Below are 15,431 nucleotides of genomic sequence, written 5' to 3'. Positions count from 1 at the left end.
GCTTCGGTTCCAGCTGCGGAAATCGCAGAACTGCTTCATTTGGGATATTCAACATGACCTTAGCCAAGGAGCTACGGTTCCAGCTGTGGGGATCACAGAACTGTGTCAAGATTCATTCTACAGGATTTCAGCCCAGGATCCACGGTTCCAGCTGAAGGATCAGAGAACTGCTCCACTGCTCAATGCTGACATCACAAATTTGCTTGGAGAACCCAGGTTGGGACTACTCGTCCGACTGGCTACATACTTTGTAATTGGTCAGCTTCCTAAGTTTGCTACTATCTCTGCTCAATTGATGCTCGTCAAAAGCTGGGTGCTGCGAGACTCTGATAGTTGGCCCTGGAAGCACTGAAGTCATGAAGATTTGAATCCCTGTTGGACCAGTGCAAGGGTGAGACTCTGTCGCCTGTACCATCTTGTGTTCTTGCCGGGAATGTGTAGTGGGTGGGCCTACCCCCTACTAGTTCAGCATAGTTACCCGGCATTGTTATTATTAAAAATGTTGAATTTTATTACTGTATGTGATTTTGTGTATTAGGGCACCCCCTAGTGGCCGGGTGGGACGGCTGTTGCCACCGGGGAGGAGGAGTCGGCCGGATATCTAGGGAGAGATTGTGTGTGTGTGGGGAGAAGGATCCGGGACAGCAGGCAGTGAACATCTGCAGCGGCAAGTGTGAGTGTGTGAGCGGAACATCAAGGGACACCGGAGTGAAGGAGGTGGACGCAACCTCAGAGTCTATTCCGCTGGTGTGGGTCCAGTGTGTGCTTGACCGGAGAGTGGGAGCCCAGAGAAGAGGAGTATCTAGGGCATATCCCCACCAGAGGGCGCGTTTGGGCAGGTTGTCCCCAGCTCCACCAAGATTGCCGGAACCTGCTGTCCGGAGTGTTGTTTTTTTTTATGTGTGAATAAATGTCAGTTTTTATGCATCTCAACTTTTGCCTGAAGACTCTTTGTGCATCGGCCGATGAAGATACTGACACACACTGTCCCAGCATTGAAGAAGTGATGAAGTCAGGGATGTGCCTTGAATACAGAGCTGCCACGACTACACAGCCAGAGGCCTCCCTGCCCACTCACTTCATGTGGCGTAGTCGGCAGGATTCGAGTCCCCTGCCAGGGACCCAAGAAGCGGGAGATCAGGTCGTGCCCGGAGCACAGGATTCGGACCATGATGCCAGATTTCCAGTCCCGTGGTGGGAAGAGAACACAGTGCCCGTAGCGTTGGACCGGGTACAAGATGGCGGCAAGGAGGCCGTTATCTGTAAAGAAGAAAAGGCGCGAAAAGTTGGCGCCAAAAGAAGAGCCTGGGGCTGGCCGGCGCCGAAGAAAAAGTACAGAGTACTCCGCCCAAAGAGGGGAGGCGCCAGCTCCAGGGCATTGAAGAAGAAGAAAAAGAAGTACCTCAGCGGAGGAGTCAAGATGATGCGTGGGGCTGGGGGTGGAGTCCGTTTAAGAGCGGGAAACGAAGGCCCGCCTCCACTCTTCCCAGCCTCAGCATTGACATCACCGCCGTTACAAGTGAGATTGTCAGAGACAGCGATGGAAACCTTTGGCCAACCAGAGGAGTTAGCTACTACGATGGCTTTAATCAGCCTAGGCCGGGGCCGACCCAGGTTCGCTCCTGCCGGTGAGGCAGCGTTGGCGGACCTTCCTATCGGACCGGGAGGTTCTACACGCCCGGATAAAGTCTCCTGGAAGACCTCCTGGGACGCGCAGACCGGGAGAACCATCACGGAAGTGAAGGCGACTTATGCCACGCCACCAATGCCAAGCCGTCCGGGAGTTGCAGTCTACCCGTGGGAGGTTCCCCAGCTTGATGTCGCCGCCCCGTCGCCTAGTCATGTACCGGAGCCGGGTGAAGTGGCTGCCCCGATACTGGAGAAAGATCACCGGGGCTTTATGTGGGACCCTGTCATTGTTCCGCCCACGGTACCGTATCCCAGAGCTCCGTCCCCGAAGCCTGACCCAGTTCAGGAACGTCTCCTGGCCGAGACCCTTGTCCGGGAGATGCTGTCCGGTCCTGGCGGTGAAGACCTGGCCCAGCAGTTTGTTACCGGAGTGGTTGTTAAGTTCAACCAACAGGAGGGGTATGGATTCATCCGAGAAGCAGAAACCGGGGATGACTATTTTTACAACAGAGTTCATCTGGACGTGGAAGGGCTGCCCAAGCGACTCCATACCCTGTGGCCGGGCGAGAGGGTTCAATTCCTGCCGGACGCAGGTAGCCGCGGCCTGTTTGCCGTTTGTGTCTCTCGCATGCCAACCACCCGGGAAGCGGAGCAGTGGCAACAGGAGATTGACTGGGAGGAACAACAAGAGCGGTGCCGGAGTCATGCTAGACCGATCCCGTCCGAGCCCTCTCACCACCGACGCATCACGGCTGCTGCCCCGGAAACAGCGACTGAACCGACCCTTGACCCGGAGCGGCTTCCATCCGTGGTAGCGGTAACACAAAATGTTACCAACAGGCCGGTCATCATGTTAGATGCGTCGCCATCCGCACCACCACCGTCCCGGGCCGAGACGCCATCACCCCCGCGAGGAGCTGCAGCAGCTGAGCCCGTGGAGCCGCCTTACGCCCCTGTGTCCTTCAGAAGGATCCGCCGCCAGCCGGGACAATCTTTGGGGGCCTACATCCAGGCTCAAGCGGAGGAATGGAAGCGGGCCTGGCCCCAAGAGTAAGTGCCTACTGCTCATCTGCTGTTTAAGTCCGGTGCTGTTAACCGGCAGAAGTTTTGTTCAAAGGTTTACGGGCCTGTTGCCCTCCAGCAAAGACCGGGAGCGCTGCTGAGCCTCCGGGCGCCCATCTAAGACCGGGAGCGCTGCTGAGCCTCCGGGCGCCCATCTAAGACCGGGAGCGCTGTTGAGCCTTCGGGCGCTACGTAGAGACCGGGAGCGCTGCTGCGCCACTAAGCGCCCCTACAGATCGGGAGCGCCGCTGAACTGGAGTCGTTGTTGTGGACTGACCTAAAAGGTTTTATTGTCTTAATCTGTTTATAGTTAAGAGCCTTGCCGGGAGGCTCGGATTTTAAGAGGGGAGGCATGTAGTGGGTGGGCCTACCCCCTACTAGTTCAGCATAGTTACCCGGCATTGTTATTATTAAAAATGTTGAATTTTATTACTGTATGTGATTTTGTGTATTAGGGCACCCCCTAGTGGCCGGGTGGGACGGCTGTTGCCACCGGGGAGGAGGAGTCGGCCGGATATCTAGGGAGAGATTGTGTGTGTGTGGGGAGAAGGATCCGGGACAGCAGGCAGTGAACATCTGCAGCGGCAAGTGTGAGTGTGTGAGCGGAACATCAAGGGACACCGGAGTGAAGGAGGTGGACGCAACCTCAGAGTCTATTCCGCTGGTGTGGGTCCAGTGTGTGCTTGACCGGAGAGTGGGAGCCCAGAGAAGAGGAGTATCTAGGGCATATCCCCACCAGAGGGCGCGTTTGGGCAGGTTGTCCCCAGCTCCACCAAGATTGCCGGAACCTGCTGTCCGGAGTGTTGGTTTTTTTTATGTGTGAATAAATGTCAGTTTTTATGCATCTCAACTTTTGCCTGAAGACTCTTTGTGCATCGGCCGATGAAGATACTGACACACACTGTCCCAGCATTGAAGAAGTGATGAAGTCAGGGATGTGCCTTGAATACAGAGCTGCCACGACTACACAGCCAGAGGCCTCCCTGCCCACTCACTTCAAATGTATGATATGTTTTTGCCTGTTGGTGACCCAATAAAGACCTAGAAATGTGTGGTTCCCTCACCCTGCATTTTCTGAATAGTGGTCACATCACTGGGAAAGAGTTTGAGTGTTCGGCGGGATGATCCCAGGTCTGTGCGGTCTTTCTGAAGACAGCCAAGCCAGCTGACGAGAGCACCCACTGACCCACGTGTCTCCACACCCCTATTTACATATACCCACCAAGGAGTGAGATACAAAAAATTCCTTAATATACCCAAAATTTCTATGCATAAACCAATATATATATTTGCCCTCCAGGGGAAAATATAGAAGCCCTTCTAATATACCCTAGACCACCAGGTCTAAATCTCTACTCTTATGTTAGACCATTAGGAAATAAAGTATTGATTTTAATTTCTACCATGGATCACTAGAAAAAAAATGATGTATCCACTAAAGAAGACCATCAAAAAGAGAAGCTCTACTAACAATGGCTTCAAAGTTCCATTGTCTCAATAGATGAACCATTCTAAAAAGTGTCCACTGCGGCAATTAGACGGTCACGTTCCCTGGCAAACAGCTGATTTTGCTGGAGAATGCTGCAACTAGCCATGAAGCTACAGAGACTGTAATGATCTATGGTGGCCATCAGATGGATGATGGTCGCCCTTGTAAGACAAAGGTGTCCTGAGCCCCCATGACTGGAGACGTTTTGGCAGAGAGGCTTTTCGTTTAGGCTCAAGAATTCAGGTCCTGAGCGGAGGATCCTCCATGACTATTGGGGCTGTAAGCAATGCCTCTGTATCCTCCAAGCTCACACAGAGGATCCATCGGCACTAGGACGTAGTGTCACCGCTGCCTCCCATCACCTACTGCTGCACCCGTAGATAAGGTCCTTACAGAGTCTCCATACCTGACTGTGGAGCTGCCAGGGAAGATAATCTTCAGGATTACAACGTCTGTCGAATATTGACTTGTAGTCCACTTTTACAAGCTGCCACTCTGACCGGTGACCAAAATGCCCAAAGACTCTGCAGGGGGGAAAAAGGAAATAAAAAGATACAATATGTAATGTAAAGCTGCAGAAGTATTTATAGAGGAGACAACATGTTCTTTCTTGTGACACCTTCACTTATTTTACTAAAATAGGATGATGGGTGATGTAAGGAACGCGTGACAAGAGCAGAAATACTGGAGCTAAAAGGAGGTAAAAATGAAAACACATCACAAAAAGTATAAAGCGTGTGCGGCACATGAAACAGCTCCATTTAAAGGGAACCACTCACCAAGACAAGTCTATACATATCTATACCAACAAAGTCCCCTAAGGGGGCAGCAAAACAGCGGCTACACATTTACTTCCATTTTTACGACATTTTCTAAGTGCATTTCTGAGAATTATCCACATTTCTATTCAACGTAAATCGTGATGGAAGGGCTAAATACTTTCACCATTCAACGGGACCCTTTATGAGGCTGTTCTAAGGAGGGGCTGCATTTACTGGTTCAGAATTAATAGTATCTCATGTTCCACTTTCTTATGATATTAATGCTTTGCTGTTACCTATAGGTCCTCCTGGGTGGGACAGTAATGTATCCTCAGGGGAGGTCCATTCAAATTAAAGGCATTAGCAAATCCTAGACCAGGAGAGTGTTATGATCTATGTTTATGAAGAGAGCTACCGTTAAGAAGTCCTCCTGAGTGGGACAGTAATGTATCCTCAGGGGAGGTCCATTCTACTTAAAGGCATTAGCATATCCTAGACCAGGAGAGCGTTATGACCTATGTTTATGAAGAGAGCTATCGTTAAGAAGTCCTCCTGAGTGGGACAGTAATGTATCCTCAGGGGAGGTCCATTCTACTTAAAGGCATTAGCAAATCCTAGACCAGTACAGTGAATATTAGGAGCTATGTTAATGAACTGAGCTAGCTTTATGAAGAAGTCCTCTTCGATGCATCCTCAAGGGAGGTCCACTCTTATTAAAGGAATTAGCATATTCTAGACCACAAGAATGAATGTTATGAGCTATATTTTTGAACTGAGCTAGCTTTATGAAGACGACCTCCTGGGTAGTACAGCAATGTATCCTCAGGGGAGGTCCATCCCAATTAAAGACATTAGCATATCCTAGACCAGGACAGTGAGTGTTATGAGCTATCTTTATGAACTGAGCTAGCTTTATGAAGAAATCCAACTAGGTGGGACAGTAATGTATTCTCAGGGGATGTCCGTCCTAATTAAAGGCATTAGCATATCCTAGACCAGGAGAGTCAGTGTTATGAGCTATCTTTATGAACTAAGATAGTTTATGAGGAAGACCTCCTGGGTAGTACAGTAATGTATCCTCAGGGGAGGTCCATCCTAATTAAAGGCATTAACATATCATAGACCAGGACTGTGAGTATTATGAGCTATCTTTATGAACTGAGCTAGCTATATAAAGAAGTCCTCCTGGATGGGACAGTAATGTATTCTCGGGGTAGGTCCACTCCTATTAAAGGTATTAACATACCCTAGACCAGGAAAGTGAATGTAATAAGCTACCTTTATGAATTAAGCTAGCTTTATGAAGAAGTCCCCCTATGTAGGACAGTAACATATCCTCAGGGGAGGTCAACTCTTATTAAAGGCATTAGCATATCCTAGACCAGGAGAGTCAGTGTTATTAGCTATCTTTATGAATGAAGCTAGCTTTATGAAGAAGTCCGCCTGGGTGGGACAGTAATGTATCCTCAGGGGAGGTCCACTCTTACTAAAGGCATTAACATATACTAGAGCAGGACAGTGAGTGTTATGGATAAGCCATCTCAGATCATATTAGACATGTTTTAAGAGGGAGTCCTTATAGAGAAGGCAGTACTACATCCTCAGGGGACGTCCATTCTCATAAAAGGCATTAATGTGTCCAAGACATGATAAGTGTAGTGAATATCATAGATGTGCCATTTCTGACTGTATGGCTGGAGTCACACGTGAATGTGACTCAAGCGAGGATCGCATTGTTAGACCAGTGGGCCGCTCATCTGACAGGAGCAGGTCAGCTGCATGTATTTCTATGCAGCTGACCCAATTCTGCCGGAGAGCAGCCGGCTGGTCCGGGTGATGCCATCCTGGTGCGAATCATGCACAAGTGTGACTCCAGCCTATTAGTTAGACTACTTTTTTTGAGGACGTCTTCCAAGGTGGGCAGTACTGTATCCTCAGGGGATGTCCAATGTCATCATAGATAGAAAGCCGTATAGATATGTATTGGTTAGACTAGTTTATTAAAGGGTCTTCCTAGTTGGGATGGTACGCAGTCCTCAAAGATACATTTATCAAAACCAATAACATATCCAACACATGGATAGTAATTGTTATTGATATGCCGAACCTCACTAGTCTTATGCCGTAGCCTACTGTGTCCTCAGGGGAGGTCCATTCTTATCAAAGAGTTTAACATATGCCAGGATCATAAGTGTTATAGACACGTCAACATTGATTGCTTTGGTTACACTTTTTTTAACGAGTCCTCCTAAAAGTGTAGTATTGTATCTTCATGGGACATCCATTCTTATCAACGCACTCACATATCCTGGTCATGGGTTGTAAAAGTGAAAGACTGGTTTTACACTTTACTAGTAAAAAGCAGATTTATAAGTTTATATTCCAAAAAAGAAAATTGTTAATCATACAACTATCCACATAAAAGTCTTGCGATAACCTACTCTTTGCATGGCCACTAGAGGGCACACAGTAGTTTGGTGCTTCCTGTTTTCTGTAGCTCACTTTGCTGTGTATACTGGGACAGAATGAGCGGGGTCACCTCAGTATATTAGATGCTAATAACTGATCTATTGAAATGCTGGAGGCCAAGATAAGTCAGGATAGTAGCACATGCACATATCGAGCTCTGTCCGCAGCTCTTTTCTCATATCCAGGTGTTTGGATGGAGGCTTTATTCCATTCATTATGAGACTGCAATAACTTTTGGACACTTTACTGCTCATTAAATCCCTGCAGCTGCCAAAGTATACACAGTCTGTGCAGACAATACAGAAAGCATCCATAAACCCCCAACATGCGAATTAAAAAAAATAATAAAAAAAAAGTTAAATGATAATAATAATAAAAAAATAATGATAATTAAAAAATAATACTATTAAAAAGAAGAGAAAAATAGAAGTTAAATTTTAAACTTACGTCATAATTAACGTTTCTTCCCCGGGTTCTCCCAAAACACCGTCCACAAACAGAGGGTTGGATGTGAAGGTATATTTGCTCCAGGATCGTCCTTCATCAAAACTCAGCCTGAAATAGGAAAATGAACCTAATCCATGGTTTTATGGTTTAAAAGGAAAACTTTGCAATATAGACATTTCTGGACAAGCGATAAACACGAAAATGGCAACAAAAAACAATTGGTGATTTCCGACATCCTTGCATGAAATATATCATAGTGCAACATCGTAACCAGATATATATTATAGCACAATGTCATTCAGCATCCGGGGAGAGTCTGGGTCAAGTAGACATCTAGCAGCAGAAGGCTCACGCTCATCGTCATACAGATGGGGGTAACATCATCTCTGGTCACCACCTACCATGTGCCAGTTATAACACTAATAGCAATGGGGCAGAGGGGTTTGGGTTGTATTAAGAACCAGGGCCTGGGTGCGAGAACTGCGTTTGATGGCAATGACGTGCACCATTGTGGTGTTGGTACCAAGGCAATGACCTGTCTCCAAATTCCCCATATTTCCAATGACTTCATGGAGGCCTCACCGACAACTCACAAGACTTCAATCATCTGCTTCAATGACACCTACAGAGGGCTCGTTGAGTCCAGGCCTTGAGCGGTCAGAGCTGTTTTGGTGGCGAGAGGCGACCCACACATTAGTTTTCATGTAATGGCTATGTAACAGGTTGCACTGTGGTGTGTCCCTCAGTGGAAAGTCCTTATGGCCCAGTGGTATATTGGAGGAAACACTTAGACACCAGGGGTTACCCTAAAACTCTTGTTTGATGGCATGTTACCCCTTTAACTTGGAATTGCTACTCAACTCTCAGGAAGTAGATGTCCGGCCATTTATTGTCCAACAACTCAAGACTAACTGGCTGAGAATCGGGATCAATTGACCAGGATAACAAGGGCATCAGATGACTCCATGGATGATAATTCCATCCTACAGATTTCCACTTGATCCGCAGCTTCAGATGGAGGAATCACATCAGTGTTTGTAGCGGCAACGCCGCAGCCAAGTTGCTTCCTCCCCCACTGCCCTGCAGCTATCCACATGTGCTCCTGCTTCCTCTCCCGCTGCCCTGCAGCTATCCACATGTGCTCCTGCTTCCTCTCCTGCTGCCCTGCAGCTATCCACATGTGCTCCTGCTTCCTCCCCCGCTGCCCTGCAGCTATCCACATGTGCTCCTGCTTCCTCTCCTGCTGCCCTGCAGAGATCCACATGTGCTCCTGCTTCCTCTCCCACTGCCCTGCAGCTATCCACATGTGCTCCTGCTTCCTCTCCCGCTGCCCTGCAGCTATCCACATGTACTCCTGCTTCCTCTCCTGCTGCCCTGCAGCTATCCACATGTGCTCCTGCTTCCTCTCCCACTGCCCTGCAGCTATCCACATGTACTCCTGCTTCCTCTCCCACTGCCCTGCAGCTATCCACATGTACTCCTGCTTCCTCTCCTGCTGCCCTGCAGCTATCCACATGTGCTCCTGCTTCCTCTCCTGCTGCCCTGCAGCTATCCACATGTGCTCCTGCTTCCTCTCCCACTGCCCTGCAGCTATCCACATGTGCTCCTGCTTCCTCTCCCACTGCCCTGCAGCTATCCACATGTGCTCCTGCTTCCTCTCCCACTGCCCTGCAGCTATCCACATGTGCTCCTGCTTCCTCTCCCACTGCCCTGCAGCTATCCACATGTGCTCCTGCTTCCTCTCCCACTGCCCTGCAGCTATCCACATGTGCTCCTGCTTCCTCTCCCACTGCCCTGCAGCTATCCACATGTGCTCCTGCTTCCTCTCCCGCTGCCCTGCAGCTATCCACATGTACTCCTGCTTCCTCTCCCACTGCCCTGCAGCTATCCACATGTGCTCCTGCTTCCTCCCCTGCTGCCCTGCAGAGATCCACATGTGCTCCTGCTTCCTCCCCCGCTGCCCTGCAGAGATCCCCATGTGCTCCTGCTTCCTCTCCTGCTGCCCTACAGCTATCCACATGTGCTCCTGCTTCCTCTCCTGCTGCCCTGCAGCTATCCACATGTGCTCCTGCTTCCTCTCCCGCTGCCCTGCAGCTATCCACATGTGCTCCTGCTTCCTCTCCTGCTGCCCTGCAGCTATCCACATGTGCTCCTGCTTCCTCTCCTGCTGCCCTGCAGCTATCCACATGTGCTCCTGCTTCCTCTCCCGCTGCCCTGCAGCTATCCACATGTGCTCCTGCTTCCTCTCCCGCTGCCCTGCAGCTATCCACATGTGCTCCTGCTTCCTCTCCCGCTGCCCTGCAGCTATCCACATGTGCTCCTGCTTCCTCTCCTGCTGCCCTGCAGCTATCCACATGTGCTCCTGCTTCCTCTCCTGCTGCCCTGCAGCTATCCACATGTGCTCCTGCTTCCTCTCCCACTGCCCTGCAGCTATCCACATGTGCTCCTGCTTCCTCTCCTGCTGCCCTACAGCTATCCACATGTGCTCCAGCTTCCTCCCCCGCTGCCCTGCAGCTATCCATATGTGCTCCTGCTTCCTCCCCCGCTGCCCTGCAGCTATCCACATGTGCTCCTGCTTCCTCCCCCGCTGCCCTGCAGCTATCCACATGTGCTCCTGCTTCCTCCCCCGCTGCCCTGCAGCTATCCACATGTGCTCCTGCTTCCTCTCCTGCTGCCCTGCAGCTATCCACATGTGCTCCTGCTTCCGCCCCCGCTGCCCTGCAGCTATCCACATGTACTCCTGCTTCCTCTCCCACTGCCCTGCAGCTATCCACATGTGCTCCTGCTTCCTCTCCCGCTGCCCTGCAGCTATCCACATGTACTCCTGCTTCCTCTACCGCTGCCCTGCAGCTATCCACATGTGCTCCTGCTTCCTCCCCCGCTGCCCTGCAGCTATCCACATGTGCTCCTGCTTCCTCCCCCGCTGCCCTGCAGCTATCCACATGTGCTCCTGCTTCCTCTCCCACTGCCCTGCAGCTATCCACATGTGCTCCTGCTTCCTCTCCTGCTGCCCTGCAGAGATCCACATGTGCTCCTGCTTCCTCCCCCGCTGCCCTGCAGAGATCCCCATGTGCTCCTGCTTCCTCTCCTGCTGCCCTGCAGCTATCCACATGTGCTCCTGCTTCCTCCCCCGCTGCCCTGCAGCTATCCACATGTGCTCCTGCTTCCTCTCCTGCTGCCCTGCAGCTATCCACATGTGCTCCTGCTTCCTCTCCTGCTGCCCTGCAGCTATCCACATGTGCTCCTGCTTCCTCTCCCGCTGCCCTGCAGCTATCCACATGTGCTCCTGCTTCCTCTCCTGCTGCCCTGCAGCTATCCACATGTGCTCCTGCTTCCTCTCCCGCTGCCCTGCAGCTATCCACATGTGCTCCTGCTTCCTCTCCTGCTGCCCTGCAGCTATCCACATGTGCTCCTGCTTCCTCTCCTGCTGCCCTGCAGCTATCCACATGTGCTCCTGCTTCCTCCCCCGCTGCCCTGCAGCTATCCACATGTGCTCCTGCTTCCTCTCCTGCTGCCCTGCAGCTATCCACATGTGCTCCTGCTTCCTCTCCTGCTGCCCTGCAGCTATCCACATGTGCTCCTGCTTCCTCTCCCACTGCCCTGCAGCTATCCACATGTGCTCCTGCTTCCTCTCCTGCTGCCCTACAGCTATCCACATGTGCTCCAGCTTCCTCCCCCGCTGCCCTGCAGCTATCCACATGTGCTCCTGCTTCCTCCCCCGCTGCCCTGCAGCTATCCACATGTGCTCCTGCTTCCTCCCCCGCTGCCCTGCAGCTATCCACATGTGCTCCTGCTTCCGCCCCCGCTGCCCTGCAGCTATCCACATGTGCTCCTGCTTCCGCCCCCGCTGCCCTGCAGCTATCCACATGTACTCCTGCTTCCTCTCCCACTGCCCTGCAGCTATCCACATGTGCTCCTGCTTCCTCTCCTGCTGCCCTGCAGCTATCCACATGTGCTCCTGCTTCCTCTCCTGCTGCCCTGCAGCTATCCACATGTGCTCCTGCTTCCTCCCCCGCTGCCCTGCAGCTATCCACATGTGCTCCTGCTTCCTCCCCCGCTGCCCTGCAGCTATCCACATGTGCTCCTGCTTCCGCCCCCGCTGCCCTGCAGCTATCCACATGTGCTCCTGCTTCCTCTCCCGCTGCCCTGCAGCTATCCACATGTGCTCCTGCTTCCGCCCCCGCTGCCCTGCAGCTATCCACATGTGCTCCTGCTTCCTCCCCCGCTGCCCTGCAGCTATCCACATGTGCTCCTGCTTCCGCCCCCGCTGCCCTGCAGCTATCCACATGTGCTCCTGGTTCCTCTCCCGCTGCCCTGCAGCTATCCACATGTGCTCCTGCTTCCGCCCCCGCTGCCCTGCAGCTATCCACATGTGCTCCTGCTTCCTCTACCGCTGCCCTGCAGCTATCCACATGTGCTCCTGCTTCCGCCCCCGCTGCCCTGCAGCTATCCACATGTGCTCCTGCTTCCTCTACCGCTGCCCTGCAGCTATCCACATGTGCTCCTGCTTCCTCTACCGCTGCCCTGCAGCTATCCACATGTGCTCCTGCTTCCTCCCCCGCTGCTCTGCAGCTATCCACATGTGCTCCTGCTTCCGCCCCCGCTGCCCTGCAGCTATCCACATGTACTCCTGCTTCCTCTCCCACTGCCCTGCAGCTATCCACATGTGCTCCTGCTTCCTCTCCTGCTGCCCTGCAGCTATCCACATGTGCTCCTGCTTCCTCCCCCGTTGCCCTGCAGCTATCCACATGTGCTCCTGCTTCCTCCCCCACTGCCCTGCAGCTATCCACATGTGCTCCTGCTTCCTCTCCCACTGCCCTGCAGCTATCCACATGTGCTCCTGCTTCCTCTCCCACTGCCCTGCAGCTATCCACATGTACTCCTGCTTCCTCTCCTGCTGCCCTGCAGCTATCCACATGTGCTCCTGCTTCCTCCCCCGCTGCCCTGCAGCTATCCACATGTGCTCCTGCTTCTTCCCCCGCTGCCCTGCAGCTATCCACATGTGCTCCTGCTTCCTCTCCCGCTGCCCTGCAGCTATCCACATGTACTCCTGCTTCCTCTCCCACTGCCCTGCAGCTATCCACATGTGCTCCTGCTTCCTCTCCTGCTGCCCTGCAGCTATCCACATGTGCTCCTGCTTCCTCTCCCGCTGCCCTGCAGCTATCCACATGTGCTCCTGCTTCCTCTCCCGCTGCCCTGCAGCTATCCACATGTACTCCTGCTTCCTCTCCCACTGCCCTGCAGCTATTCACATGTGCTCCTGCTTCCTCTCCCGCTGCCCTGCAGCTATCCACATGTACTCCTGCTTCCTCTCCCACTGCCCTGCAGCTATCCACATGTGCTCCTGCTTCCTCTCCCGCTGCCCTGCAGCTATCCACATGTACTCCTGCTTCCTCTCCCACTGCCCTGCAGCTATCCACATGTGCTCCTGCTTCCTCTCCCACTGCCCTGCAGCTATCCACATGTACTCCTGCTTCCTCTCCCACTGCCCTGCAGCTATCCACATGTGCTCCTGCTTCCTCTCCCACTGCCCTGCAGCTATCCACATGTGCTCCTGCTTCCTCTCCCACTGCCCTGCAGCTATCCACATGTACTCCTGCTTCCTCTCCCACTGCCCTGCAGCTATCCACATGTGCTCCTGCTTCCTCTCCCACTGCCCTGCAGCTATCCACATGTGCTCCTGCTTCCTCTCCCACTGCCCTGCAGCTATCCACATGTGCTCCTGCTTCCTCTCCCACTGCCCTGCAGCTATCCACATGTGCTCCTGCTTCCTCTCCCACTGCCCTGCAGCTATCCACATGTGCTCCTGCTTCCTCTCCCACTGCCCTGCAGCTATCCACATGTACTCCTGCTTCCTCTCCCACTGCCCTGCAGCTATCCACATGTGCTCCTGCTTCCTCTCCCACTGCCCTGCAGCTATCCACATGTGCTCCTGCTTCCTCCCTCTCCCGGGCCTGTGCATGCAGCTCAGGTCTCCCAGGAGTGTGCTTGGGGCGCACGCCTACCCTCCTCTTAAAGGGCCGGTGCGTTATTTCTCAGATATACCTCACAGCTTATGGCTGAGAGGCACTAAGCATTTAAGGCATCTTCCCATTAGGGGAGATGCCTGCACAATGTCTCTAATCAGTCTGTCTGCTAGCTAGTTGTCAGGTCCCTGTGTCTGTCACCTGTACCTGCCTTACCATACCTATTTGTCCCTGCTGTGTCCACCATACTTGTCTGTACCCGTCTGCCTGTCAGCCTTACTCATCCCACCTGTACCTGTGTGCGTACCGGAGTCCGTTGCCTGTCCTGGTGGTCAGCTGTCACAGTTCCAATCACTGCCCTGGGAGTGGTACCTGGCGCTCTTCCCAGCTCTCTAGCGGTACTTGTTCTTCCTTCCAACCTTCCAGCAGTGGCTCCATTCCTGGATCTTTCTGATTTTCAAATCTTTTACTCCACATCTCCAAAAGATATCACCCCAATCATGGCGAAGAGCCAACTTCTCCCCCAAATGTGCTTCATTCTGTCCAATTCTGCTCCATGACAAGGCTGTTTTGCCATGAACCATCCTCTGCTTCCCCTCCAGTAATTGTATCTTTTGATATCCTTCCCTTGGAGGGCTGGTTACTTAGCCCGTAGTTGTGCCTCCATCAATGATCTGATAACTCTTGTAATTCTCCTAGCTTGTGTAGGGGCAGCAAGAGGTATTAGTGAACCCACAGGGGGATCGGGGCTTCCCTTTTAGTGGGAGGGACTTTACTAAGCACCCATCGAGAGGTGGATGCCAGGTACCACTCCCAGGGCAGAGACCGGGACTGTGGCAGCAGACCCCCAGGGCAGGTGACGGACCTAGGTGTGAACATGTATGCAGGCTGGTACAGGTGGGATGACTGGGGCAGACAGGCAGGTCAGTACAGCCAGGAATGGTGGGCACGACAGGGACAGACAGGTATGGGAAGGCAGACTCAGGTACAGGTGACTGACACAGCAGGAACGGGACCTGACAACTAGCTAAACAGACAGGACACTGACTAACTGGGAACATTGCGCAGCCACCTCCTCTAATGGGAGGGTGCCTTAAATATACAGTGCCTCTTAGCCTGTGGCTGAGAGGCATTTCTGGGAAATGGCATGCCGGCCCTTTAGGAGGGGAGCCAGTGTGTGCACGCACGTCTTAGGTGCACTCCTAGGAACCCTGTGCGGCATGTACAGAGCCCGAGAGGGAAAGGAGGCAGGAGCACATGTGGATGGCCTTGGAAGTTCGGGGAGGACATGACCTGGCTGGGTTGGTAAGTCGGCGTCTCTACAGAGACACCGGCACAACAACTCTGGAGTAACTGGTGGAAATTCTGCAGATAAATACTAGTGTAAGATTGAGGGCAGAGCATTGGAAAGCCCCCTGGTTCAGCCTAAAGCCATGTTTTACAGGAGGGGAATGTATTGGTATCCCTACTGTTGGCCATGGCAGACCGGCACGTAGACGACAGTCGCTTATACACAGTATTTCCCTTTTACTGTGACTACATGACCCCTCACTAAAAATGAGTGCGCCTTCCCCTTCGTCTTACCACAACTCTCTCCTCTTTTAGTCG

At 52.5% G+C, this 15,431-nt stretch overlaps 1 protein-coding gene across 1 annotated transcript in view; it reads right to left on the bottom strand.

The window, feature by feature from the left end:
* SORCS1 (sortilin related VPS10 domain containing receptor 1) overlaps positions 1 to 15,431 on the bottom strand; it is an 807,859-nt gene that overhangs the window by 153,360 nt on the left and 639,068 nt on the right. The window contains 2 exon segments of the mRNA XM_075348232.1: positions 4,587 to 4,704; positions 7,858 to 7,965. Coding sequence (XP_075204347.1) covers positions 4,587 to 4,704; positions 7,858 to 7,965 — 226 coding nt within the window.

Source organism: Anomaloglossus baeobatrachus, chromosome 5 (assembly GCF_048569485.1).
Source record: "Anomaloglossus baeobatrachus isolate aAnoBae1 chromosome 5, aAnoBae1.hap1, whole genome shotgun sequence".
NCBI lineage: Eukaryota > Metazoa > Chordata > Amphibia > Anura > Aromobatidae > Anomaloglossus > Anomaloglossus baeobatrachus.
This window is presented reverse-complemented; position numbering and strand designations above follow the sequence as displayed.